The sequence below is a fragment of the Phaenicophaeus curvirostris genome, chromosome 24, assembly GCF_032191515.1.
Source record: "Phaenicophaeus curvirostris isolate KB17595 chromosome 24, BPBGC_Pcur_1.0, whole genome shotgun sequence".
Classification (NCBI taxonomy): domain Eukaryota; kingdom Metazoa; phylum Chordata; class Aves; order Cuculiformes; family Cuculidae; genus Phaenicophaeus; species Phaenicophaeus curvirostris.
The window spans coordinates 4578304-4604857 of NC_091415.1; the positions used below are offsets into that span (position 1 = coordinate 4578304).

At 55.0% G+C, this 26554-nt stretch overlaps 1 protein-coding gene across 4 annotated transcripts in view; it reads left to right on the top strand.

The window, feature by feature from the left end:
* The first annotated feature begins 4421 nt into the window (after positions 1–4421).
* Positions 4422–26554, top strand: part of SCUBE3 (signal peptide, CUB domain and EGF like domain containing 3) — a 44152-nt gene continuing 22019 nt past the window's right edge. For 3 of the 4 annotated variants that reach the window (XR_011339056.1, XM_069875952.1, XM_069875953.1), the window contains exons 1-6: positions 4605–4813; positions 14709–14831; positions 15689–15814; positions 19566–19700; positions 23504–23629; positions 24562–24678. Coding sequence is in view for 3 of the 4 variants with exons in the window: in XM_069875952.1 (XP_069732053.1) it covers positions 4729–4813; positions 14709–14831; positions 15689–15814; positions 19566–19700; positions 23504–23629; positions 24562–24678 (712 nt within the window). In the remaining variant the exon portion in view is untranslated. Of the gene's footprint in view, positions 4814–14708; positions 14832–15688; positions 15815–19565; positions 19701–23503; positions 23630–24561; positions 24679–26554 lie in introns of all 4 variants that reach the window. The other variant, XM_069875954.1, reaches the window with a different exon arrangement.

Consider the following 26554-nt stretch of genomic DNA (forward strand, 5'->3'; position numbering starts at 1 on the left):
CAGAGCCACCGACCCTCCTGGCAGCCCCAGCTGCTGGAATTCCCTCCGGGAAGGCAAAACCAAGCTGGCGAGGGCTGGTCCCCGTCCGTCCCCGAGCTCCCTCAGCAAAATGTACATGGGAAGGCTCCAAGTGCAAATGTGTGTGTGCTAATGGGAAATGAATTGCCTCTTGCCCCCAAGCCTTGCAGCTCGAGGGAAACAACGCAGGGTCTAGGAATGACCTCATATCGCCTCCCAGGGAATGTTTTGCCAGATGAAGGGGGGAGAAGCAGCATCAAGACAGCACAATGTATGTATCTCTCCCCTTGTGTAAACATCCCTGTAGCTGCAGAAACCTCTTAAAAACCCCAATGAGAAGAGAACGGGCGCTTTGATCTGTGGATGTGGCGGTTGTTTTCGAAGCGCGGATCCGTTCTTTTTTTAATTTTGCTTCAAATTAAAAAAATGCCCGTTGTGATCTTTTTGCTTTTATTCCTTGGCGAGGGACCGGGAGCAGGGTGCAGTAAATTTTCATTACTCTCCCACGTAACCGTTTCAGCATGGTCGACAATCCCTCGCCGGCTCTTGAGCGCCGCAGCACAATGGGTTGAATCTTCTGGCCCTACATGAAGCCAACGCGAATGGATTTTGCCCAGAAGTGCGCGACGGGGAGTGGAGGCAGCGGGGAGGAGGAGAGTCCTGCCACCTCCTTCCCTGCCCGAAGCACGCACACACGCAGAGAGACACACACGTGCACGCACAGCTCGGGCTGCCAGGGCTGTCCCACAGCCTTTGAAGGGCTTTGGAGAGGGATCCCAGGGATGGTTCCGTGCCAGCCCCACATGGCGGCAGCAGGAGCTGGTAAGGAGCCATCAAGGCTGAAGAGCTGGGCTGTCTCGCAGACGATTTAAGTGCGATTCATGGCCCTCCAGCCAGACTCCCTGGGTGATCTTGGGAATCTCCAGCCGCCTGACTTTCCCCATCTGCACACCCAGCAGAGGGACAGCCCAGTGCTCGGAGGAGCACGGCGGTGTGGGACCTCCATCAACCCTTCTTCCGCTCCACCAGGCATCGTGCTTTTGGAAGAAAGCAAGATTAGAGATATTTAAGGGATTTTCTGAGCAGCAGCAGCCCACCCCAATCCCACTGCTTTGCCCTGATGCTTTGCAGCCCTGTTGGGAGCAGACGTGGAGCTCGGGTCTTTGCTCCTTGTGGTGCAAACGGTGCATCAGCCAAGGACCTGACACGGGACAGGACGAGAGGGAATGGCCTCCAGCTCCACCAGGGGAGGTTCAGGCTGAACATTAGGAAAAAAATTTCATGGGAAGGGTAATTGGTCCCTGGAACAGGCTGCCCAGGGAGGGGGTAGAGTCAACTTCCCTGGAGGGGTTTAAGGGACGGGTGGACGAGGTGCTGAGGGACATGGTTTAGTGTTTGATGGGAATGGTTGGACTTGGTGATCCAATGGGTCTTTTCCAACCTGGTGATTCTATATGATTCAATGGCAAGATTCACCCACCAGTGCAAGGAACTGGTTTAACTGGGAGTGCTTAACTCCGGGCACGAGCGAGGAGTTTGCTCATCTCCCCGTGCCGTCACGTGGCTGGTTTGATTACATACAATGCTGTGTATTTAAGCCTGGTTTATGGGTGTTTATACTAATGCGTAAACCTGTAATTTAGAAGCTCGGTTATAAATCAACATCGCTGAAGGTCTTGTCCCTCGTGCCTTGAGATCGGTCTCCAGATTTAGAAGACAGGTTAGAGAGGAACAAAAAGGAGGACTGTTTAGTTTTCCTCTGCTTGTGATGATAAAGGATCCCAGGATGGGAAGCGAGCGTGTCTCGCTCTGAGGGGCGGCAGCCGGCACCGGGATCCGCTGGGGGAAGCAAGCGGAGTTTCCATTTTGACTCTGCTCTTACAACAGCTGTAAAGGAGACTCGTGTTTACGTGGCCAGAAAGAAAAGTGGTGCCACAGCTGCTGAGCCGATGCTTGTGGGAGGGTGGTGACATCCCACTAGCGACATTCTCGGCTGGGCCAGGACGCGGGCTGCAAGGACCAAAGCCCCTTCCTGCATGTGAGGAGGAGCAGCCTTCATCCCCAAGAGCTCCTGGCACAAACTGAGCACCAGGAGCCTCCTCCGGTGCTGCCAGGCAGGATAGCACTTTCCCACTGGTGGGTCATGGTCCTCTCTCAATACCTCCTAACGATGACACCTCTGCCTTCCTATTGCTATATATAAAATCCTTTATAGCTTTAATACTCATTTCTGCACCCTTGCACCTTTGCAGGCTGCCCTGGAGCCTGGCTGTGCCAGGGTGGCTTTGCCCTGATTGGTTTGATTGACTATAGCAGAGCAAAACTGCCTGGGGAAGAGGAGGCTGAGGGGAGACCTCATTGCTCTCTCCAACTCCCTGAAAGGAGGTTGTGGAGAGGAGGGAGCTGGGCTCTTCTCCCAAGGGACAGGGGACAGGACGAGAGGGAATGGCCTCAAGCTCCACCAGGGGAGGGTCAGGCTGGACATTAGGAAAAAATTTTTCATGGAAAGGGTGATTGGTCCCTGGCAGAGGCTGCCCAGGGAGGGGGTTGAGTCCCCTTCCCTGGAGGGGTTTAAGGGATGGGTGGACAAGGTGCTGAGGGACATGGTTTAGTGATTGATGGGAATGGTTGGACTCGATGATCCGGTGGGTCTCTTCCAACCTGGTGATTCTCTGATTCTATGATTCTATGAAAATGTGCTGTGAGTTATTTGGGCTGGTCATGTCACTGCAAGGGCTTTTCCAATGGATTTCTTATCCAAGGGGCTATGGCAGAGCCAGTTGTCCCTGTTGAGAAACTCCGATGGGCTGGAAGCTGCCTTGCCCGGGCAGATGAGAGTCACGCAGACTCTCTTGGCTCCGGGTTCAGCTGCAGCCGCCGTGCAAATGCCGTGCGAGACTTGTATTGGCTGAGATGGGCACATCTGTGCGTCCAACCTTCAGCTGGTGCTGGTCTCCTGCTTCCCTGGAAGGGGTTGGTTTCCATGTGGCTTTACAATCCCAACCCTTTGGCAAGGGTGCAGGATGGCTCCACGGGATGCGAGAGCCTCGCCCTTGGGCTCTGCCTTTGCAAAAACCCTGTGTGCAGATGAGCTCCCAGTCTGTGCGCTGCTCTCTTGGGCTGCCCATGCTGCTTCTGTCCTGTCTAAGGCAGAACTGCTCTCACAAACCTCCTCCTTGTCCCAAGAAGGCACCCGGAGGGTTACATGTCTTTGCAGAGAAAGCAGAACTAGACCCAGAGACACCTCAGCATCCTCCAGCCCAGCTGCAGGCACTCCCCTCCTCTCCGCAGCAAGCTGGCAGTGGGTGCCTTGGCTTAGCTGGATGTTTTCCATTGCCTCCAGCCCCTTTTATTCTATCTTTAAGGTTTATTACAACAAAAGGGGCCACAAGCGGCTGCAGCGCTGGGAGGACCTCATGGCACGGTGGCCACTGGGGCTGTGGGACCGTGTGTCTCTGGACAGGTGGAATCAGAGCACACTTCTCTTCTGGCTCCCACCCTTGTCTCCCACTGCAGTCTCCTTGCTGGATGCCTCTCCCGACTCGAGGAGCAGGAAAATCCCAGAAGAGAGATGGTGCTGGTAGCTCCCAGGGCAGGAGGGAGACAGGGGGTCCCCTTGTTCCCCTAGGATGCTGGCTTCAAGGGGCCAGCCTGCAAGAGGCTTCTGCAAGCGAACAACCCCCTCCTATTTCAGAAAGGTCTTTTTCACCCCCCTCTTCTACCTTTATTTCCAGAACCCCCTCCCCACCTCTCCCTTGCAAACAGCAGAGTTGCTTCCCAGTCTTATTTCCCACCGCCCCAAGATGCTCCCGCAGCCACCGAGCCAGGTCCCGCTGTCTGAAAACTCTTTTTTAATTTTTTTTTTCTTTCTTATTTATATATGTTTTTATGGTTTTCCTTCTCCTTTTCCACCCATGGCTTTTTCCTCTGCCCCCCGCCTCCCCCTTGCCCCCCTCCCCTGCCAGCACCCCAAGCCCTGGGCTGGCTGGGGGGCTGCGAGGGTGGGTCTGGGGGTTGCGGGGGGTTTTTTTGCATTGATGCATTGATCGCCCCTGGTCTCCGCCTGACCTCCCTGCTCCCAGGGAAGCAGTCTCCATGGCTACTGGCCCTTCTCCTCCAGCACAGACTGTAAATTCCTGCAGGCAAAGCCCAGCCTTGGGGGTGCGAGGAGGAGGAGGAGGAGGAGGGGGGGGGGGAGCAGGGAAGGAGTAACCAAAGCCAAATAGAAAGAAAGAAAGAAATGCTGGGAGAAAAAGGGCGTTGCTTGGATGGGGCTCTCTCCTTTCCACTCCCCTTTCTCAGGTCCCCAGCACCAGGGCAAGGCGCCTGCTTCCCCCCTCCAGCTCCTGCTCCTGCTGCTCTCTTGCAAAACTGGAATTGGCTGGGATTATTTAAGGAAAAAAAAAAAAAAAAGAAGGAGAAATAGAAGAGATCAGAGCAGCCGCCAGAGAGAGGGCGATAGAGTCCACTTTCCTCCAACTGCCCTGGGTCTCCTTCCCTCATTCTCTCCTCTTCAGCAACACCAAGAAGCCCCAAACTGAAGCCAGAGCAGCTTTTTCCATCAGTCCAGTTCCCTTCCCTCCCTCTGTCTCACACACAGCAAGAAGAGAGCCCCTTCCTCCTCTTGCCTCCCCTTCGCATGCTCAGCCTCTTGTTTCCTTTCAAGCACTAGAAATCCCCTCTTCTTGCCCCAAGCAGACTGCGATTGCAATGGGAGCTTTGCAGATTGCTGGATTTTCCATCCTTTGCTTCCTCCTCCACTCTGGAAACTCACTGGCGAATAAAGCCGGTCAAGGTAAGAGAAAAACCTTCCCAGCTCAAATGTTTGCTGTTTGATGTGTGTACAGGCAGCCGGACCTCCTCCTCCTCCTCTTTAGATCTGAGGATTTTATGTGCAGGCTGGAGAAATGAGCAGCAATAACAACAAGCAGCGGAGAGGATTGGAAATAGGGTTTGGAGATATTCTTGCTGCCTTTCATTGGGGTTGGTTGGTTGGGATTTTGTAAACTCTTTAACGAGTGGCGTTGCTTTATTTTGTTTCGCTCCGGACTCTTTATCTCAAGGCAAAGGTGGAAAAGGAGGGTGAGCAAAAGAGTCTGCACCCATCAAGGAGAGGAAATATTGAGGTTTGGAGGGGCTTGGGGGGCTTTTTGGGGCGATGGGGCTGATGGTGCGGGCGAGGAAGGCTCCTTTCGGGCTGGGTGGGAGGGAAGGGACGGCGAGCGGGTATCTGGAGCGCCAGGAGGCTGCATCCACGGTTGTGCGTTTCCCATAGGCGCGGGTTGAATCTCCAATGTTGTGCTCTAAGGGGTGCGGGGCTGCAGAAAACTTCACGTAGCTGAACGCAGCAAAGCCCCAAACCCACGAGACGTCTTTCCCTATCTCCGGACAGAGACGCGCGTCCCGTCGTTATCAACTTCAGGCTTTTCTGTTCCACCTCTCCTCTACTGAGCCCGAGTTTTTCCCTTCACAAATGCACACACGTAGCTTTATGCATGGTCTATACCTAAGGTTTTCTATATTTAGCTTGGATTTTTCTCTCTCCACACGCGCAGGGGTGCGCGCGCACACCCAAACACACACAGCCCTGTGCGTGATCCTGTTGGCTGCCTGCAAGGGGGTTTTTCCTCCTCAGTTTCCACTATCTCCACGATCTCTTGGCGTTGGGTTGGTTTGTTTTGTTCCTCTATAGAACTTAACGTTGTGCGAGATCTACCAAAACCAGCTTTGGCTCTCGCTGTCGTAGTAGCCGCGTGTTTATGCGTAGAGCGCGATTAAATAGGGTGTGAATGGAATATAGAATTAAAGATCTCTTATCAGCACTGGGAAGAGGCGTATTTTAGCCACACGCTAAGCCCTGTCACCAACAAAGTTCGAAGGAATTTCAAGGCTATTGTCTTATCTGGCTTAAAATGTTCTTAAAACAATAGGCAACTTTTCAGGAGGGCAGTCTGGGCAAGCACGGGGGAGATTTTCCAGGGCAAAGGTTTAGTAAGAAAGCGTCCGGCTTCACGTAAAGCTTTATGATTTTGTCTTAGAAAGGAATGCTTAGGTTTTTATCCCCCCTCAAATTATCTTGAGTGTATGCATTGCTTTCCTTTCTTATCATAATATTTATTTATTAAGGCCTTTTGGTTTTCAGTTCCATTTAAGCCCGAGCCAGAATTGCATTAAAATAGCAAAGTAAAATTCCATCGTGTAGAGACTTGACAGATCCCTTCGGGGAAGGAGAGGGGTGGGGGTGGAGAAAGGTGAGCTCAATCCTGCACTGGGGTAAATCACTCGCCGTACGCCCAGGATAGTGCTGGCTCCTCCCGGCCAAGGCACTAAGAAGATCTCGGGGCTCTTGGAATGGAGAGTTAATCTCCAAAGCTGCTCCTGGGAGGTTCCGTGGAGAGGTGAGGGGGAGGTGGATGCAGAAGGATGAAGGTTGGTGCTTACGGAGATGCTGGGGGGACGCAAGGGCTCTGGGCATAGATGGACCCGGTCCTTTCTGGATGAGGCTGAACTCGTGGACCTGATGTCACCAATGGCAGATGTAAACTGTGATTTTCCTAGGAACCCTCTATTGCTTATTTTTCTCCATGTACAAGCGTCACTGAGCTCTTCGAAGCCACCTCTTGCATGTGGGACGTGTTTTAGCAGGACATGTCTGAAAAACGATGAGCATCCTTCCTGCATCTCTGAGATGATGCCCCGAGGATACACATCACCCCTCTGCCACCACCAAAGCCTTTTTCCTTCTGGGGGACAGCCTGGGATGACCAACACAGACTGTTCTCTCCTGTTGGATGGGTTTGTTTTGCTGCAATAACATCGCACCCTGCGTAGGGCTCGCTGGCTCATTCCTCACGCTGAATTACCCCAGAAAGTTTAGTCTGTAGGGAAGGAAGGATTTAGCAGAGCTGGCCAGCCTGGAGAATGTCTGCCAGAGGACCTGGCTGTCTGCTGGGTTTATTGGGTCACTTTAAGGGCTAGGAAAGCTTTCAAGAGGAGAGCTGACAATATAAATCCAGGTAGCCCTGGAGAGGCTCCTGACATGCACTCAGCTGGGACGAAGCCTCCCTGTGGTCCCCGTGCTGAGCTGCCTCAATGGCCTCAACCTGCTGCTGTCCCCACAGGTCTCCCAGTTTTTGGACCACCAGTTAAGTGAGGCCACCCTCGATCTCATCCTGTTGTCTGTCGAGCAGCCTGCGGGGCAGCAGAGCGAGCGCTGAGCTGCTCACAGCGGAGCGGTGCCCTCGCCCATCGTCTGTGGGCATCGTTTAGTATCTGAAAGGAATGGTTGGACTTGATGATCCGGTGGGTCTTTTCCAATCTGGTGATTCTATGATTTGCACTCTTCTCTTGTACCAGAGAGTGCTTGGCCCCAGCCTTGCTGCTCTGCTCTAGCAGCACCCCAAAACCTGGAGACGCATCACAGGATTCACCACCTTTTCCTAGAAGTGAGTTGCCTGTCGCTCTCCGATGGTGCTGGGGGAAAGGGGCTGAGAGGGAGAGGCAGCATCTCCCTGAGCGTCCTCAGCACCCCAGTTTCATAGAATCATAGAATCATAGAATCACCAGGTTGGAAGAGACCCATCGGATCATCGAGTCCAACCATTCCCATCAATCACTAAACCATGTCCCTCAGTGCCTCTTCCACCTGTCCCTTAAACCCCTCCAGGGAAGGGGACTCAACCCCCTCCCTGGGCAGCTTGTTCCAGTGCCCAATGACCCTTTCCGTGAAAATTTTTTTCCTGATGTCCAGCCTGACCCTCCCCTGGTGGAGCTTGAGGCCATTCCCTCTCGTCCCGTCCCCTGTCCCTTGGGAGAAGAGCCCAGCTCCCTCCTCTCCACAACCTCCTTTCAGGGAGTTGGAGAGAGCAATGAGGTCTCCCCTCAGCCTCCTCTTCTCCAGCCACTGATGCTCCTGCAGCCCCCACCACCCACCCAGAGCAGGGAATCCTGAGTGGGATCGTGGCCCCAGCTCAGCTCGATGCTCCCACCAAACCATTTGGGCTGGTGCCGTGCGACTGCCCCGCGACAGAGCGTCCCTGACCAAGGGCTGGGTTTGGTGGGGATGCACCTGCAGAGCCTCCGCCACCAGGGAGTACAATCAATTTCTTTTTTAGCAGCATAAAATTTTCCAATTGCAGCCTTGAGATGCTGTTGGATCCCACCTCTACCCAACCTCCTCCCCCTTGGCCTCCGCTTTCCTCCCTCTCCTGCGTTCACAGTGTGCGACTGTTGTGCCTTGTCCCCTCCACCCCTCTGAAATATGAAATGTAAAACTGTAAACATTTCAACATACAGCAGTTCAAAGGAGATCTTTGAAGGCGTCTAACATGCCTGTACCGAGATTAAAAAGGGGGTAGGAAGGAGGGAAGAAGAGTTTTTTTGTAACTGCCAACAGGAGTATAAATATTCAGACACCCCAAGTCTTCCAGCGCGGAGATGTATTGCTGTCTCCAAACTGCTCTGGAGGTTTTATTTTTCCTCCTTTCATTTTTATATAGATTTTTCCTTTGCAGACGGTTGCACCGGAGCGATCCATTTAGGAAAAAAATATGCATGAATAACCTTAACCTTCACTTTCAAAATTATAAGTCCCCCGAGAGGCTTTAGGAGAAGCCTGGGATGGCAAATAAAGTTTGCTCTGTCTCGTGGTGCTGGAGAAAGCCTGGCTGGCCACGTTCCGGCAAGGCTGTCTTCCCCAGTAGAGCTCTTGTAGTTGATGCTGGTGAAGCAGAAAACAAACGCGCACATGTTTTTCTGGCAAGGCTTGGTCAACCTGAAAAGCCCAAGGACCAACAATTCTCCAGGGAGATGAACGTGCTGTTGGCGTGGAGCATCAAAGCTCACTTGGAGAAATTGCAGCTGCATTGGGCTGAAGCAAGTGGGGTTGGCACAGGAGGTGGGGTGGGGATGGAGTTGGCAAGCTGGTGAAGCTGTCAGATCTGGCAAGGGTTCTGGGATCCATCAGGATGACCCAGGCTGGTGCAGGAGACGGAGAGCTCAACCCAACTCTGCCCCTGTGCGAGTGGGAAATGTCAATAAGAGGGAGTGATGGATCTCTTTAGGGGCACTGCCTGTTTGGGGAAGTAAAAATATGGGGTAAAGGGTGCAGAGCGGGGTCTGGACATGGGGCTTTGGGGGCACCGGGCTGGGAAGCCTCCCCATTTTCTTTTGGAACATCTGGTTCCTCATCTTTCATGCATGTTCCATCATTCAAGGTGTTCAAGGTCAAGTTGGATGGGCCTTGGGCACCCTGATCTAGTGGGAGGTGTCCCTGCCCATGGCCGGGGGCTTGGAACTGGATGATCTTTAAGGTCCCTTCCAACCCAAACTAGTCTATGATTCTGTGATTTTTTTTCCGTGGCTGCGTCTACCGGGTCCCACCTGCTTCTGGGAGAGCTGGGAGGATGCGTGGGGCGTAGAGCTCCTGCAGCGGGGCTGGTGCATCACGCGGTGAGATGCAGACATCCTCGATGCCGGAGCACGGGTACCAGCCCGGTGACCACTGGCAGAGCATCCCTGGCAACAAGCCAGCACCTGAGTTAGGATCTTGGGTTTCAACGATGTGTCTTTTTGACCAATTTGCAAAAAGCTGCCCTGCAGGGCATCCTCCTGCCCCTCCTCCCCGTGGGATACCCACAGCTGTGCCCTGTGCCCGTCGTGGTGCACCACGAGTCGCCCTTGCGGGCTCTCCAGGCGAACAAATGATTAATCAACCGGACCGGAGTGTCTGAGGTGGTTATTAATATGCTGGTAAAAAGAGCTACTGAAGTTATAAAGCTTTAATTTGGCATTAAGGCCAAGTGGAAAGTCCACGTGGCTGCCAACAGCTACACCCACATCCCTATACAGACAGGCCGTTAGTATAGATGCCTATGTAAAAATAAAGAATAAAATTAATTTGATAGAAAATGCTGAGGTGCTCGCAGAAGAGAGAAAAGACAGCGGGTCTGTTTGTTTAGGGGGTTTCTAGCAGATTTTTGCTGCCCTGTCTCACCCGCCCCCCATCAATTTTATTGAGACGTTCAGCCTATCGGGTAAAACCATCTTGTATTATGTCTCGCATTAAAAAATACATAAGGAAGTGAGGAAAGAGCCTCAATCCAGGCTCTAAAAATATACGAGCTGTTGCTTTATCCGCTGGCTCGTGGTAGCGCAGGGTGCAAGCGTGGGACCCGGGTGCCCGTGGGCTCCGCCAGCCTCGGTCAAAGCCCTTCGGCTCGTGGGTCCCGGGGGGCTGCTTTTGGCACGCTCGAAATGGCAGTGGCGTTGAAAGCGTCTGCCTCCGCTGCCTTTGAAATGGAGAATAAAGCTGCAGCTGGAGCGGAACGGGGCCCAACAGCCAGCGCTGGAAAATCCCACCCACAACGGAATAAAAAACAGCGCCCGAGGCGCGGGGCGAGCGCCGCAGCCTCCTGCCCTTCACCGCAACCCTCCCCGGCACGGCCAAGGATGCTCTTGCCCTCTGATGAGCCCTAATTAAGCCCCAAAGAGGGGCTGGTGAGGAGATGGGCTCGGGCAGGGAGCCGGGGCCGTTGGGCGTGGGCGAGACCCTGGGTCTGCAAAGGGATTCGGCGTCTTCGTCAACGTTGAATTCCTTGCCTCGTGCAAAATCGTAGAACCGGGGAATGGTTTAGGTTGGAAGGGACCTCAAAGCCCGTCCAGTTTCAACCTCCCTGCCATGAGACACCTCCCGCTGGATCAGGTCGCTTAGAGTTTTGGGGATGTGGGGTATGATGCATCATAGAATTGGAAAAGACCTCTTGGATCTTTGAGTCCAACCATTCCTACCTGCCTCTAAACCATGTCCCTGAGCGCCTCGTCTCTCTGTGCTGTGTGATTTAGGCCCATTTCAGGCAACTTTGGGTGACAAAGGGGCACCTGTGATTATTTGAGCAGGTCTGCAGGGGATCCTGGCTTGCAACCCCACCCCAAAAAACCCCACTTGACTTTGGAATCTGGATTTTATAAGCTCCCCGCAAGCAGAGGGACAAGTAGGGCGCACCCCAGCAAGGAGCAACTAGACTAGACATAAGGAAGAATTTATTCACTGTGAGAGTGGTGGCTGCCCCATCCCTGGAGATGTTCAAGACCAGGTTGGATGGGGCTTGGAGCCCCTGGTCCAGTGGGAGGTGTCCCTGCCCATGGCAAGGGGTGGAACTGGGTGATCTTCAAGGTCCCTTGTAACACATACTAGTCTATGATTCTATGAAATAGGGCTGGGAACATTAATAAGAGCTTTTAAAAAGAAAATAAATCTCTTTGCTTGACCTGAGCATGAAATCCCTCGTGCCGCGGTGGTGGCTGGAAGCACCTGCAGCGTGGCTGCAGGCATTTTTTTGGAAGGAGAACATTGTCCTGCAGGAAAAGTGAGCTGTGCTGATGGCAAACCTTCCCTGTCGTGGGAAAACGCCGCTTACGTTGATAAAAAGTGCCAAAATTTAGTTTTCAGAGGGCTTTTTTAAAAAGTTCACTACATCATTTCTGAAAGAGACTCCTCCTTAGGAGCTGGCATGCTAGAATTATTACCTTTGCCAATCCTGGGATGGCTCCTGGGGTGCTGAGGAGGGTATTTATTCACTCTTCCCACACACACACACACACAATTTCCCCCCTTTTTTTTCTTAATCCTGTAACCTTTCTGAAGGTCTCCAGCTTTGGAAAAATTACAGAGTAGCACATTTATAATGTTTTCTTTTGTACTTTTGCTGCTGTGTAATCTTTCCAAAGTTAGAGATGTTTTGAAGTTACAGAATGGAAAAAAAAGAAATGATAGAGAAAAAAAAAATACATGTGCGAGTGGGAAAGGCACACGGCATTGTGTTCAACGCCGCACAGACGTTGTTCATTGTCTTGAGGTTGAGGGCACAGGAAGAAAAAGAAATAAAAATTAAACTGCCCCCGAAAAGTGAGATTTCTGGCAAAAAGCTGGGAAAAACAACAATGATGAGATGGGTGATGGATGCGTCGCATTGCGGGTGGTTTTGGGGGAAGGAGATGGGGGTTGAGGGATGGTCTGTGCTGTTTCATAGAATTATTGAGTTGTGGAATGGTTTGGATTGGAAGCGACCTTAAAGCCCATCCAGTTTCAACCCCGCTGAGATGGGCAGGGACACCTCCCGCTGGATCAGGGGCTCCAAGCCCCGTCCAAGCTGGCCTTGGACACCTCCAGGAACACCTCAAGGGCAGCCACCACTGCTCTGGGCAAGAGAAGAGTTTGGTGCTGGTTCCCACCTGAGCTCTCAAGCCTTGAGACCATCAAACGAAAGCATCAGGATGCGATTTATAACTTGGAGGGGGAAGAGCTGAGGGAGGGCTCCCAAATCCCACAGGTTCAGGACCAGGATTTGCAAATCCAGTTGATTGTCGCTTCGGCGTTGGCTGCATGGCTTTGAGTCCCTGCATCCATCCCTGCCCCTGAAAGCAGTGAGTGCTTGATATCCTCCATGCATTTCCCTGCTCCGGTGCCACATCCCTCCCACCGCTCGCCCAGGAGCCCCGGTGAGGGACGCCGGAGCCGGAGGCAAAACCGCTGCAGGTTGCGATGCTGACTGGCGCTTGCCAGCGGCGGAGATGCCTCCTCCTGTGCCAGAAGGCTCTTTAAGCCTGAAAAATGTGGTTGGGAAGGAGCGAGCTCTGCATTCCTGTGGCTTTTGCAGGTTTTTTTCCACCGGTGATTATTTGCACACGCTTTTTGGTCTGGAGGATGGGGCCTTTGCAGGTGGGTCAGGGGTGCGGTGGGGTGGCCGTACCCCAGGTTGGGATGGGTTTTGCAGCTAAATGTGAAGTTTGGCTGGCAAGGAACCGAATTTGAGCCACGCTCATCTCCTTTGAGGGATGAGAGGACCCTGGAGGTCCTTGTGGGACCCTCAGCGATGCTGCTGGCTGCTGGGGTGGCCAGGGCTGTGGGTGCTGGAGGTGATGGTGCCATCAGGGAGCAGGGTGCTGGTTCCCCACGCAATCCTTCCGCCGTCTCCGCTGCGGTGGGTCAGCCTCCAGCCAATGATTAATAGCCCAAGGGAGGCCGTGGTGGCCGTGGGCCATGGCTAATGTCAAATAACAAATATGAATGTGGGCTGTAAATATTTAGACAATGCGCAGGCACGTGCCGCCTCCCTGGTGCAAAGGCAAAGCTCTTCTCTCCCCGCCCCAACCCCAACTTGGCTGGGTGACTCACATCTCCCGGGAAAAACCCGCCGGGGTGGCCGGGACAGGGTTCAGGCCAGTGCTCCCATGGCCGTGGCTCCCAGCCCAGCAGGGCTTCCAAGGATGTTTCATGTCTCTGGGGACATCCCAGGGCATTTCTGCTCTTGGGGCTGCTGAAAAGCAGCTTTTTAAAGGCAACTTGGAGCTCTGCAGCCTCAGGCTCCTCTTTATGCGGTACGAGGAAGCTGGAGGGACCCTTCCCAGCCCCATAGAATCATAGAATCACCAGGTTGGAAAAGACCCACTGGATCATCGAGTTCAACCATTCCTATCAATCACTAAACCATGCCCCTCAGGACCTTGTCCTTTAAACCCCTCCATGATTCAATGCTCTGGATGTGACCTCTGGGGAACCAAGGCAATTGAATCATAGAATCATAGAATCATTAGGTTGGAAAGGACCCACTGGATCATCGAGTCCAACCATTCCCATCCTGCATATGTGAGTTGAGGGGGATGAAGGGGATGTAATTTTTGGCTGTGCCCCTGAGGAAGCCTTGATGTTTTTCCTGGTTCTCCCTCCTGCTCCTGGCTCCCAGGTTTATTTAGTGCGGTCCCTGCTAATTCATGCACATTCCACCGCGCCTAAGAATAGAAAGCGATGACGATTATTTGGGTGACTGGCCGGCTCAGGAAACGGTTAATTGGAGACAGAGACTTTCACCTCTGCCTGGGCTGGCTCCAGCCTCGATTACGGGCTCCTGAGAGATGTTTCCTATCATCAGGAATGTGAAAGGCTCGGGGAGTCTCAGGGTGGCAGGGACACTGGCATGGGCAGTGTCCATCCAGCAGCCCATCCTGAGCTCGTCACCAATTGCATCAGGGCTGGGCACGGCAAAGCCACTAAGGAGCGAAGCAGCAGCTTTGCTCCTTTGTGTCATAGAATCATAGAATCACCAGGTTGGAAGAGACCCACCGGATCATCGAGTCTGACCATTCCCATCAATCATTAAACCATGTCCCTCAGCACCTCGTCCACCCGTCCCTTAAACCCCTCCAGGGAAGGGGACTCAACCCCCTCCCTGGGCAGCCTCCGCCACTGCCCAATGACCCTTTCCATGAAACATTTTTTCCTAATGTCCAGCCTAAACCTCCCCTGGTGGAGCTTGAGGCCATTCCCTCTCGTCCTGTCCCCTGTCCCTTGGGAGAAGAGCCCAGCTCCCTCCTCTCCACAACCTCCTTTCAGGGAGTTGGAGAGAGCAATGAGGTCTCCCCTCAGCCTCCTCTTCTCCAGGCTAAACACCCCCAGCTCTCTCAGCCGTTCCTCATCAGGCCTGTTCTCCAGCCCCCTCACCAGCTTCGTTGCTCTTCTCTGGACTCGCTCCAGAGCCTCAACATCCTTCTTGAGGTGGGGGGCCCAGAACTGTCTTAGATGTTCACACGTGGGTTGAAAAGCCAGAGGGGTATTTGGGTGATGGCTCCTGGGGGAAAACAGGGAGAGCTCCCCTCAGCTTTCCCCGTCGCTCCCCGAACCTCTCCCCTTGCAGATGTCGATGAGTGTGTGGAAGGCACCGACAACTGCCACATCGATGCCATCTGCCAGAACACCCCCAAGTCCTACAAGTGCATCTGCAAGTCCGGCTACACCGGAGACGGGAAGCACTGCAAAGGTAGGAGACTACAGCCCCTCCGACAGCCCCCAGGTCGGAGGCAGGAGGGGGCTCACCAGCAGCATCCCCTGCCCTCGCAAAAAGGCTGCTTGTCCACCCCAGCTCTCTGCAAACCCTTCATTCCCCTTTTCTACCCCAAAGCCCTGGCTTGTAGACTTCGCCGTGCGTGGGGATGGAGAGGAGTGTGACTGTCCCTCCCCTGCTCCACAAAGAGCTGCGTTTGCAGGGCTGGGGCTGCTCGGGCTCAGGAGCATCAGCTGGGGCTTGGTTTGGACAAAGCTGGGTTTTTATTAACTGCAGGATTTCCAACCCAAAGGCTGTAAAGCTGGGTTAGCAGATTAAACATGAGAAGCATAAAAATAGGAGATGGAGACATAGATGTATTTAATTGATGCAGATATAGACATTGATGTAGGTATTAATGGATATCGACGTCTACAGCTGAAGGAAAAAGGGCTCCCTGGAGGAGCAGCACCAGGAAAGCAGGAGTGGAGCAGGGGAAAAAAATCCTGGCTCTGCTCAGAGTAGGTGCAGGGTTGGGGTGGGCTGAGTACAAATAGCGGAGGGATTAAAGCACGCTCCGAGCTCAGCAAGGCTTTGCCATGGAGACGGGCAGCTCTGCCCACCGCTGTTGGGAAATCCTGTGGGATTCCCAGAGCACCCGGCAGGTCGCCGTGCTGTGCCGAGGCTTTAAGACGGAGGGTTAGATAGAAGTCCAGGGTCTAGAGAGGACGGGGGGTGCTCCTGGAATAAGCAATGACAGCAGAGCCCTCTGGGTGCAATATCAGCTGGAGACAGGGAGCAGCACCCGTGCGGCGAGTTGGTCTTGCAGCTCTCCTGCTCTCCTCTCTCCGCAGACGTCGATGAGTGTGAGCGGGAAGACAACGCGGGCTGCGTCCACGAGTGCGTGAACATCCCCGGCAACTACCGCTGTACCTGCTACGACGGCTTCCGCCTGGCTCACGATGGCCACAACTGCTTAGGTGAGAGACGGGGCCCCCAGCCCACGCCGGGGTGGGATGCTGCTGTGTCACAGCTCTCACACCTTGCGACCAGCCCACTGGCTTTCTTCGCTGGGCACCTCCTGAGCTCTGTCGCCCCCCAGGCCCGTTGCAGAGCTAGGGGACCGCGGTGGCACTCCCAGGGCAGCAGGCTGGCTGCAGACGTGTCCCATGCCACCATGGCTCAGGAACAGGATTGCTCTCCACTGCACAGGGGTGAAGCCGAGGGAGGATGAAAAACTTGCTCCGTGTGTCCATCCGTAGACTGGGGGAGGCTGGGGTAGGCAGGCAAGACTGGGAGGCTTTCCCCTGCTATTGCGTTTGGAATCATAGAATTGCCAGGTTGGAAAATACCTCTTGGATCATTGAGTCCAACCGTTCCTACCTGCCTCTAAACCATGTCCCTGAGCACCTTGTCCACCTGTCTTTTAAACACCTCCGGGGATGGTGACTCCACCACCTCCCTGGGCAGCCTGATGACCCTTTCTGTGAAGATGTTTTTCCTGATATCCAGTCTGAATATCTGAAGCTCCTGGCAGAGCTTGAGGCCATTCCCTCTCATCCTGTCCCCTGTCACTTGGGAGAAGAGCCCAGCTCCCTCCTCTCCACAACCTCCTTTCAGGGAGTTGGAGAGAGCAATGAGGTCTCCCCTCAGCCTCCTCTTCTCCAGGCTAAACGCCACCAGGTTCCTCACATGCTCCTCTTGTTCTCCAGCCCCTTCCCCAGCTTCATTGCTCTTCTCTGGACTCGCTCCAGAGCCTCAACATCCTTCTTGTGGTGAGGGGCCCAGAACTGAACCCCAGATTCAAGCTGTGGTCTCCCCGGTGCTGAGTCCATGGGTGGGATGCTGGGTACAAGCCTCAGCCTCCCCGTGGCCGCATCCTGCTGCCAGGAGGGCAGGACCGGCCACTGGGGCTCACCCGGGCGCTGCCGCCCGCTTCGCTGGTGCTCGAGGTCAGCCCTGCACCTGCCCAAATAGATGAGTTAATAGCAAATACGGTGGAGATGGGAACCAGCGAAGGGACTGGATAAATAATCTCCGGGCCAAGACAAACCGAGCATCTGCCTACGGAGCGGCCGAGCATCCTCCCCACTGCCCCAACCTCCATCCGGCCGCGGCAGAGCCGGAGCTCCCGGCAGAGTCCTGGGCACCCGCATCCTCCCGCGGTACCCACGGGTGGCATCACCAGGGCCATCCCTCCTCCTGGAGCTCATGCTATTTTCTAATTAGTGTCTGCAGAGGGGTCATTAATGAGCTCATCACTGGAAGGAGCGGGAGGGGGAAGGGATTATGGCCACATACGCTTTGCATTAACCGCCGTCAGTGGGATCTTTGCAGCAACCTCGGAGAAGGGGGAGATTTACACAGCTGGGAGGAGGCGCGGGCGGCTCTGCCTTCCTCTCCCAGGGGAGGATGACCCCGAGGAGAAGAGAAGAAAAGAAAGCCGGGCTCGGCAAGCCGCAGACGTCATGTGTTTACAGAGTTGGGTGGGAGGGGATGGATGTGGCTGGGGAGACCTAGGGGCTCAGGCCCTTGAGCCTTTCCTCTGCTCATCCCAGCATCTCGGACGCTTTGTTTTGCCGTAGGGATGGGGCAGGTTTATCGCCTGGAGCCTATTTTACAGATGGGGATGTGGACACCCCCTGTGCTCTGGTTGGGTTTGTTCCGTGGCTGCTCTCAGGGTGGGAAGCAGGGATGAACCCCAGTGGGGTTTTTTTCCATCCTCCTTCCCCCTCATCCTGACGGCACTTTCCCCAGCCTGCAGGCATCCCCCATCAGCCAAAAGAAAACGAAGCAGAACGAAGCAGAGGACCGTGCCCAGGCTTTACTGGCGCTGTGGCCAAGCCTGGGATGGGTTGGAGTCTGTGCCCACCGGAGCCCCCCAGCTCCCCCATCGCCCACCCTAAGCGACCTTTTGAACCAGGACAGGAATTCAAGCCCTTATCCTGACACAGGCTCTGCTGGCTTCTGCCCATGTCCATTGTATTTAATAAAACAGGTATTAGAGCGGCGGAGTCTCGTTTCAGACGTCGGTTTTGAACGGCTGCCTCCTCATTTTTGTGTGGAGCTCGGAGGAGAAGTTGCAAGACATTAAGCCCTCGCTATAAGCAAGGGGATTTGAGGAGAGTTATTGGCATCTGCAGGACATAGCTTGGCTGGGATGAGTCTTGGAGGAAGCTACGAGCATCCTACCATTGCAGAGTGTGTCCTTTTGTGTCTGTTTTCAATACCTCCTTTCCAAGGTAGTGGTTTTGTGGGATGCTCCTGGGCTCTGCTCCCACTGCGGTTTCCAGCCGGAGCTGCAGCCCCAGGAGATGCTCAGAAACCAAAGCAGGGGCTACAGCATCCCTTGGGATCATCGCAGCATCCTTCAGAGAGCACCTGGGAATGGGGCTTGGTGCAAGACACCAGTGCTGCTTGAGCATGCATCCATCCATCCATCCATCCATCCATCCATCCATCCATCCATCCATCCATCTCTTTGTCCAAAACCAAGGGGTTCCTCCTGCTCGAGGAGCTGAGAGCTCCCCCTGGCACGTGCCATCACCGAGTCGCTATTCCAACGTTTCCGGCAGGCTCAGTTTTCTCCTCAGCCGCTGGCTCGGCAATGCTTGAGTTCACAGGAGGTTTTCTTTGGCACGGGGCCCCTTGTTCCCTGGCTTGATGCTGTCACCAACCCCGGCACCGCGGGCAGAGTGGGCAGGGGCAGCCGTGGTGGACGTTAACCTCTCTGCCCGAGACCGGCATCCCATTTACTCTGCTCCTCGGGGCACCAGCAGGTTCACCTTGGACACTCAACGAGCTCTTGCTCTTCATTAAACAAGAGATTTGCAGGGGTAGAGCAGGAGCAGCCTGGGGCAAGGGCATCACGGCTGCCACGGACGCACATCTTGAGCCCCTTCCAGCCTCGCTTTGTTAAACCGAAACAGGCACGAGGGCAGCAGAGCTCTCAGGGATTCGCCTCTCCTTACAAGTAATTATTCCTGCTCTGGGCTAAGGTTTCCCAGCTCCCCCTAATGAAATGCAGACATCTCCAGCTGGCAACGGGCTCTGAGGGGCTGGGGGTGAGGGGAGGCTGCAACCAGCATCCCGCTCAAGCATCCTGGGTGCTTTGGGGTCCCAGGACAAGGAAAATCCCTTCCTGCGTGTTTAGGTGTTCCTTTCTGTAAAATGAAGCTGGACCTTCTTTACCCATCAGCTGGGATGCTGTATGGCCTCTGTGACCCAGTCCTCGCTGTGTTTTGCCTTCCTTCCCTGCAGCCTTAACATGGTTATAGAATCATAGAATCATAGAATCACCAGGTTGGAAGAGACCCACTGGATCATCGAGTCCAACCATTCCCATCAATCACTAAACCATGTCCCTCAGCGCCTCATCCACCCGTCCCTTAAACCCCTCCAGGGAAGGGGACTCAACCCCCTCCCTGGGCAGCCTCTGCCAGTGCCCAATGACCCTTTCCATGAAAAATTTTTTCCTGATGTCCAGCCTGAACCTCCCCTGGCAGAGCTTGAGGCCATTCCCTCTCGTCCTGTCCCCTGTCCCTTGGGAGAAGAGCCCAGCTCCCTCCTCCCCACAACCTCCTTTCAGGCAGTTCTCCTTCCTTCTGGCTAGGGGATCATGTATATAAAGCAGAAATAATTTGCTACCTGGCAAATCTGTCACTCTCAGCTCCCCATCCCCTCAAGCTTGTCACACAGCCACACTTACCCCCTGCCACCTTCCCTTTGCAGACCTGGATGAGTGCTCGGAGGGCAACGGCGGCTGCCAGCAGACGTGCGTCAACATGATGGGCAGCTACGAGTGCTTCTGCCGGGAGGGCTTCTTCCTCAGCGACAACCAGCACACCTGCATCCAGCGCCCTGAAGGTTAGTGCATGGCATTCTCCTGCCCTAGATCACCCTCCATCCCCTCTGTTTATCCAACAGGTCTGTCCCTCAGCATCTCTGGCCACCCCTGCATGGTGCTTGGCTTTGGGGGCTGGTGCTGGTTCATGACTCGTCTTGGTGCTGCAAATCATAGAAGAGTTTGGGTTGGAAGGGACCTTAAAGCCCATCCAGTTCCAACCCCTCCTGCCATGGGCAGGGGCACCTCCCACTGGGTCAGGGGCTCCAAGCCCCATCCAACCTGGTCTTGAACCCCTCCAGGGATGGGGCAGCCACAACCTCCCTGGGCAACCTGTTCCAGGGCCACCCCACTCTCATAGTGAAGAAATTCCTCCTTATGTCTAGTCTAAATCTGCCCCCTCCAGTTTATCCCCATTGCCCCTCATCCTATCACTCCAAACCTTTGTGAACAGTCCCTCCCCAGCTTTCTTGTAGCCCCTTCAGGTACTGGAAGGTCACTCTAAGGTCTCCTCGGAGCATTCTCCAGGCTGAACAACCCCAACTCTCTCAGCCTGTTTTCATATGGGAGGTGCTCCAGCCCCTCTGATCATCCTTGTAGCCTCCTCTGGACCCGCTCCAACAGCTCCATCTCCTTCTTACGTTGGGGATTCCAGAACTGGACACAATCCTCCAGATGGTCTCACAAGCGAGGAACAGAGGGGCAGAATCCCCTCGCTCGCCCTGCTGGCCACGCTGCTTTGGATGCAGCCCAGGACACGGTTGGTTTCTGGGCTGTGAGCGCACGTTGCCGGCTCACATTGAGCTTCTCATCCACCAGCACCCCAAGAACTTCTCTGCAGGGCTGCTCTCAATCACATCATCCCCCAACCTGTATTGAAACCATAAATTACCCCTAGTGAGGTGTAAATGCAAATTTATTATGAGCACACTGGCAGAGACATCCCCAAAACAAAACCCTCACAGGCCCCTTTACCAAGCACAATAGTAGCAAATGGAGGAGGTGAATCCCGTCTCCAGAGCATTTTATTAAATAAAAGGTATCCAGAGATCCTCACGCCACCCTGCAAGGCTTGTATTCTCCTGCCAGGTCTGCGCAGCACCGAGCTCTTCGTCTCGATATCAGCTCTAAATTGCTGCCGTCTGGAGCGATCTTGTAGCCAAAATAGGAGGAAATGAGAGATTTTTGCTTCTCTGCTGATTTTTATCTCTGCTGCTTGGCAAAGCCAGCTGGGTGGGTTTGCTTTCCTCCTTCCCTCTTTCCCAGCTGTGTCGGTCCCTCCAGCTCCCTGAGGTATCTCAGCATCTCCTGCGCCTCCATCCCCTGTGTGCACAGGAGGGATGAGCTGGCTGCTCCATCCCCTATGATAGGCTGGGGGTGTCGGGGGGGCTCATCCTAGGGACTGGGATGCAGGTGTTGGGTTTTGAGATGATTTATTGAGCTGAGTGGCTGCAGAGTGCTGCGGTGCTTCTGCACCCTGAGACTGATCTTGTGGCTGCTGCGTGGATCCCGAGCTCGGGCTCAGGAGTGGCTGCTGGGAGGGTTGCAGCTGGTCCCCCGGACTATGAAAATGCAGGACACCTGAGGACTATTTGGGGTGTGATGTTAAAGCCTGTTTTGACTTTCCTCCTAGCTGCTTGGGTGCTGCCAAGGCAGAAGCAGTCAGTATTAGAGAGCTAAACCCCAGTCTTACGGCTGCTTCCTTTCTTCTGGGGTCCTTGCCAGCTCCTTGTCTGTCTTCTCCTACCCTGGCAGGAGACTTTATCCTTTCCCTTTGCTTTTCTTCTGTTTCTTAATCTCCCTCTAGCTTTCCTCTTTCCCTCCTGATGCAGAGGGGATGAAGCATTGCTGGGCTGGGACACCGGGGGAATGGATCGATGGTTGGACTCGATGATCCAGTGGGTCTTTTCCAACCTAGTGATTCTATGATCCCAGGACCCCAGCAGCACTGTCACCTTCTCCCTCTTACTAACCAGTTCCTCCCAGTAGGCCAAGGGTTGGGGTTCACTGGGTGCCTTTAAACCCCATCATGCTCAGCCCAGCGGTGCCTGAGGAGCCACCAAAACCAAGAACGGTGAGCAGGGTCCTTCCACGAGAGCAGGTGATGATGTTGCAGGGAGGGGAAAGATTAAAGGGGGTGCAAAGCTCAAGGGCTCCCTTCTCCAGCAGGAGAAGGCTGTAGGGACCAAGGGATTGCTGTGTCCTGGTGTTGTGCAGCGGAGAGGGATGCTGAGCCTGGGTGGAGTTGCAGGGGGAGGCTTAGAAAAAGAGCGTGTGACCATCCCAGCCTGGAGGGGAGCAGGGGCAAACGCACATCAGAGCTTACGTCTCTGCTGGGATGTTCCAGAGGATCCCTGCTGGCCATCAGGATCCAGCTTCTCTGGAAGGTGGCATCTCTGGAGGAGAAGCGGTGCAGCAGGGCAGGGTTAGCCTCGAGGTCTCCGTGTCCGCCGTGGTACCCAGGATGCAGCAGAGATGTTTCCAGCTAGTAAAGAGCACCAAAAAATAAAAAGAGGATGAGAAAAAAGCCATTGTTTGGAGGAGAGGCTGAGAGGGCTTGGCTGTTGTCTGTGTGCCTGGGGCATTGTGTGTCCTGGGGGGACCCTGGAGAAGAGCTGGGTGCAGCACAGGGGCTCGCGAGGAGTTCCTAGCCCTGGGGTAGGCGAGGGGGGCTGGAGAGATGGAGCAGGGGTTCCCACAGGCTGGGGGTTCCTGGTGCAGCGTGGATGCCAGGGAAGGGATGCTGGTGTGGTGGGAAGCAGGATGCTCTAATTAGAGGGCTCGCCTGCCACTGCAATTCCAAATGATCTGCCTAGTCCTGAAACAGAGCCAGGTGGGATCTGCCGGGCAGGTGATGGGCAGGAGCCGGAGGTGCCTTTAACCTGGGCACCTTTAACCCTTCCTGCACGTGCTTGGTGCATTTCAGCATCCTCCTTTAAGATGTCCCTGACCCTCCAGCCACAGGCTCTTGTCAGATCCCAGGCTTGCAGCTCTGCCTGGTCCTGATCCCAGCATCGCTCACCCTGCAGTGGGCTCAGCACCAGGTGCCTGGAAAGGAGCTGACCCCCTCCCTCTGCCAGAAAAAGGCCCTGAGCAAGCAGTTGCATCTCCCACAGGACCATTCCCAGCTTTCTGCGGGCATTTCTTAAGTGCCTCATGAACTCCTGTCAATGCCCTGCTGAGCCAGCCTTGTGCGACTGGGTGTCCTCGTGCCCCAGGAGAGGCTGGGGTGGGAAGGGGGCTGTGGGCAGGTCAGCGAGGGTGAAATGTCAGCTCCAATAATGGGAACCAGCAGCTCCCCAAACCCTCATTCTCCAAGAGCTGCCAGTATATGAATCCTCCCAGAGCTGTCAAAGCATCCTGTAGCTTAACAGACACAGCCTGGGGGCTTAACCCGGTGGAGCAGCTCCAGGGCTCTCCTCGTCCCTCCAAAACCCTCCCTTGCTCTGCTGAATGATGCCACGACTGCTCTCCCAAGGAGTCACAACCGTGCTCGCCCCATCTTCCAAGCACCATATGCATCTCTCCATCTGGCAGTGCCAGGCAGGGTTGCTGGGCAGGGGCAGCTTCTGTGTGTGCTGCTTGCTCCGAGGCACAGGAGTGGGGTCTCACCCAAGGTGGAGAGAGGGAATTAAAGGTTTAAGGCTGCAGGGTGGCTTTGTCCACCTCCCGGAGCAGCCCTGTGCCTTTTCAAGCATTGCCCAGGGTTATCCTTTCCTCAAAAGGTTTTCCCCATCTCCCCATCCCACCCCGGACTCCCTCCTGCTGCCGTGGACCAGTGCCGATGAGCTTTTGGAGCTTTTCTTTGCTTCCTTCTCTCTTTTAGAAGGAATGAACTGCATGAACAAGAACCACGGCTGCGCCCACATCTGCCGGGAGACCCCCAAGGGGGGAATCGCCTGCGAGTGCCGCCCGGGCTTCGAGCTCACCAAGAACCAGCGCGACTGCAAACGTAAGGAGCGCTCCGTGGAGGAGGATACGGTCTCCTGGAGCCCTCAAACCTTGTCCTCCTTGCACAGACCCCTCCTGGCCCTGCTGCAAAGCCCTGACCCCACGCCATCAATTGGTTTTATTGAACCTGAAGGCTTCTGGCTTTATTTCCTCCAGCACGCCCAGCTCTGTTGCCCTTACAGATGATGCTCCTCGCACCCCCTCTGCCAGGACACGTTGTGCCCTTACGCTGAGACTGAAATGGTAGTTGAAGAGGGTCCCAAAGGTGCAGGACCCCCTGTCCCAGTCCCACGGGCTTTGCTTTCCCAAGGGCAGATGAGCAGGGAAAGTGCAATCAGCACGGGAGGAACGCAGCAATCCTTTCCCCAGGGCTCGTGGTGTTCTCAGCCTGTCTGATCTCCTGCCAGCATCTCCCTGGCACTGCCAGATTTTTTAGATACGTGTGTGTTTATGCAATTATTTTTTATTTTGTTTCTCATTTGCTCTCTGCAGCAAACGTGTAAAATCACTGATGGAATGGAGTTTTAATCCTACGAAGCTATTTTCCCTTCAAGCTAAATGAATGCCTTGCTTCCCCGCGAGGGGCTGGCAGGGATTCCCAGCAGCACCTGAGTCATTCCAGAGCTTGGGAAAGTCCCACCCTTTCCCTGGAATATCAGATCCAGGGTCAGGGGCAACCAGCCCTCCGGTCCCCTTTGCTCCAGCCCCACCAGTGGCATTGAGCAATATGCAAAGGGAAAGGGTGAGAAACCACATAACAGTTTGCATCTGCCAACACCCCCCCCCCGGGGAATTTTGAAGGGCTTTAGAAATTATCTAGGAGGAAGGGATCTCTCTGAGGGTAAAGCTGAGATATTTCCAAGGCAGCTTGGGGATGCTGGGTGGGGAAGAAAGGGGCTGGGGTGGTGACAGCCGGTGTTGTGCCTCCTACAGTGACCTGCAACTACGGGAACGGGGGCTGCCAGCACACCTGCGACGACACCGACCAGGGGCCCAAGTGCGGCTGCCACGTCAAGTTCCTGCTGCACTCGGACGGGGTGACGTGCATAGGTAGGTGCGAGCCAGCGCCTGCCCGCGGGGATGTGGGTTGGGGCGCGGGGCGGCTCGTCTTCCCCTCCAGGCAATTTGCTCTTGGTCTGATGAAGGAGGGTCTCTTCTCGAGCTCTGGGGTTGTGCCGTTTCCTTTTATTGAGATTGGAGAAACCCGGTGCGCGTGTGAGGGCTGCTGCAGGGATGCTGCGGGTGCCTGTGAGGCTCAGAGATGCTGCATGTGCCCACGAGGCTCAGGATGCTGCGCATGCCCACGAGGCTCAGGATGCTGCGCATGCCCACGAGGCTCAGGATGCTGCGCATGCCCACGAGGCTCAGAGATGCTGTGGGTGCCCGCAAGGCTCAGGGATGCTGCGGGTTGGGTACCCGCAAGGCTCAGGGATGCTGTGGGTACCCGCAAGGCTCAGGGATGCTGTGGTTTGGGTACCCACGAGGCTCAGGGGTGCTGTGGGTACCCACGAGGCTCAGGGATGCGGTGGTTTGGGTACCCACGAGGCTCAGGGATGCTGCGGGTATCTGCGAAGCTCAGGGATGCTGCGATTTGGTTACCTGCAAGGTGCAGGGATGATGCAGGTACCTGCAAGGTGCAGGGATGGTGCAGGTACCTGCGAGGCTCAGGATGCTGCGGGTACCTGCGTGACGCAGGGATGCTGTGGATTGCGTGCCCATGAGGCTCAGGGATGCTGCGGATGCCTGCAAGGTTCAGAGATGCAGCAGGTGCCCGCGAGGCTCAGGGATGCTGCGGGTACCCACGAGGCTCAGGGATGCTGCGGGTACCCACGAGGCTCAGGGATGCTGCGGGTACCTGAGAGGCTCAGGGATGCTGCGGGTACCTGAGAGGCTCAGGGATGCTGCGGGTACCTGAGAGGCTCAGGGATGCTGCGGGTACCTGAGAGGCTCAGGGATGCTGCGGGTACCTGTGAGGTGCAGGGATGCTGTGGTTTGGGTACCTGAGAGGCTCAGGGATGCTGTGGGTTGGGTACCTGTGAGGCTCAGGGATGCTGCGGGTTGCGTACCTGCGAGGCTCAGGGATGCTGTGGGTACTCACAAAGCTCAGGGATGCTGTGGGTGTCCGCGAGGCTCAGGGATGCTGTGTGTGCCCATGAGGCACAGAGAGGCTGTGAGTTGGGTGCCTGCGAGGTGCAGGGATGCTGCAGGTTGGGTACCTGCAAGGCACAGGGATGCTGCGGGTGCCCGCAAGGCTCAGGGATGCTGTGAGTACCTGCGAGGCTCAGAGGTGCTGTGGGTGCCTGCAAGACTCAGGGATGCGTCGCTGCTCCACTGTCGGGAGCAAAACTGGCCACAGGAATGCTTGAGACACTTGGGGACAGGGTGGGTGTTGCCATGGGTCTCTGCCTGCCTCCATGCTGCTGTACAGAGCCAGGTGAGGATGTCCCCACGCTAGAAATTGTCACCGTCACCAGCAGCATTTGGGGAGGGACATGGAGGGGACAGATTTGACCGCGGTGATACATTCCAACTTGGCACCACGGGGGCTCAGCTCAGGAACAATTGTCTTGCAAAAAAGAAAAAAACCCCACAACTCAACCACCCCCAAAATTGTCCTTTTCCTGTGTATGTTTTCAAATTGTAAAACATCAAACAGAGATAGAAGTTTTACTGGTTTCATATGCTTGTGCTGCTGAGCAGCTGATTCGATTTAAAAAATGTTACGTTCGGGGAGTGATTAAGTCCACAAATTGCTCGAGACATTTGAGTTCTTATTGCAAAATAAAGAAGAAAAAGGAATTGAAAGCAAGAGGGAGGTTTTGGCTCCCCATGTCCCTGCTGTGCCTGAACAGAAAACCTTCTGCGCTTTCCAGCGGCGGCTCCATCCTTGGAGGAGCCCGTTGAGCCCCTGGCTGCTCCCTGCCTG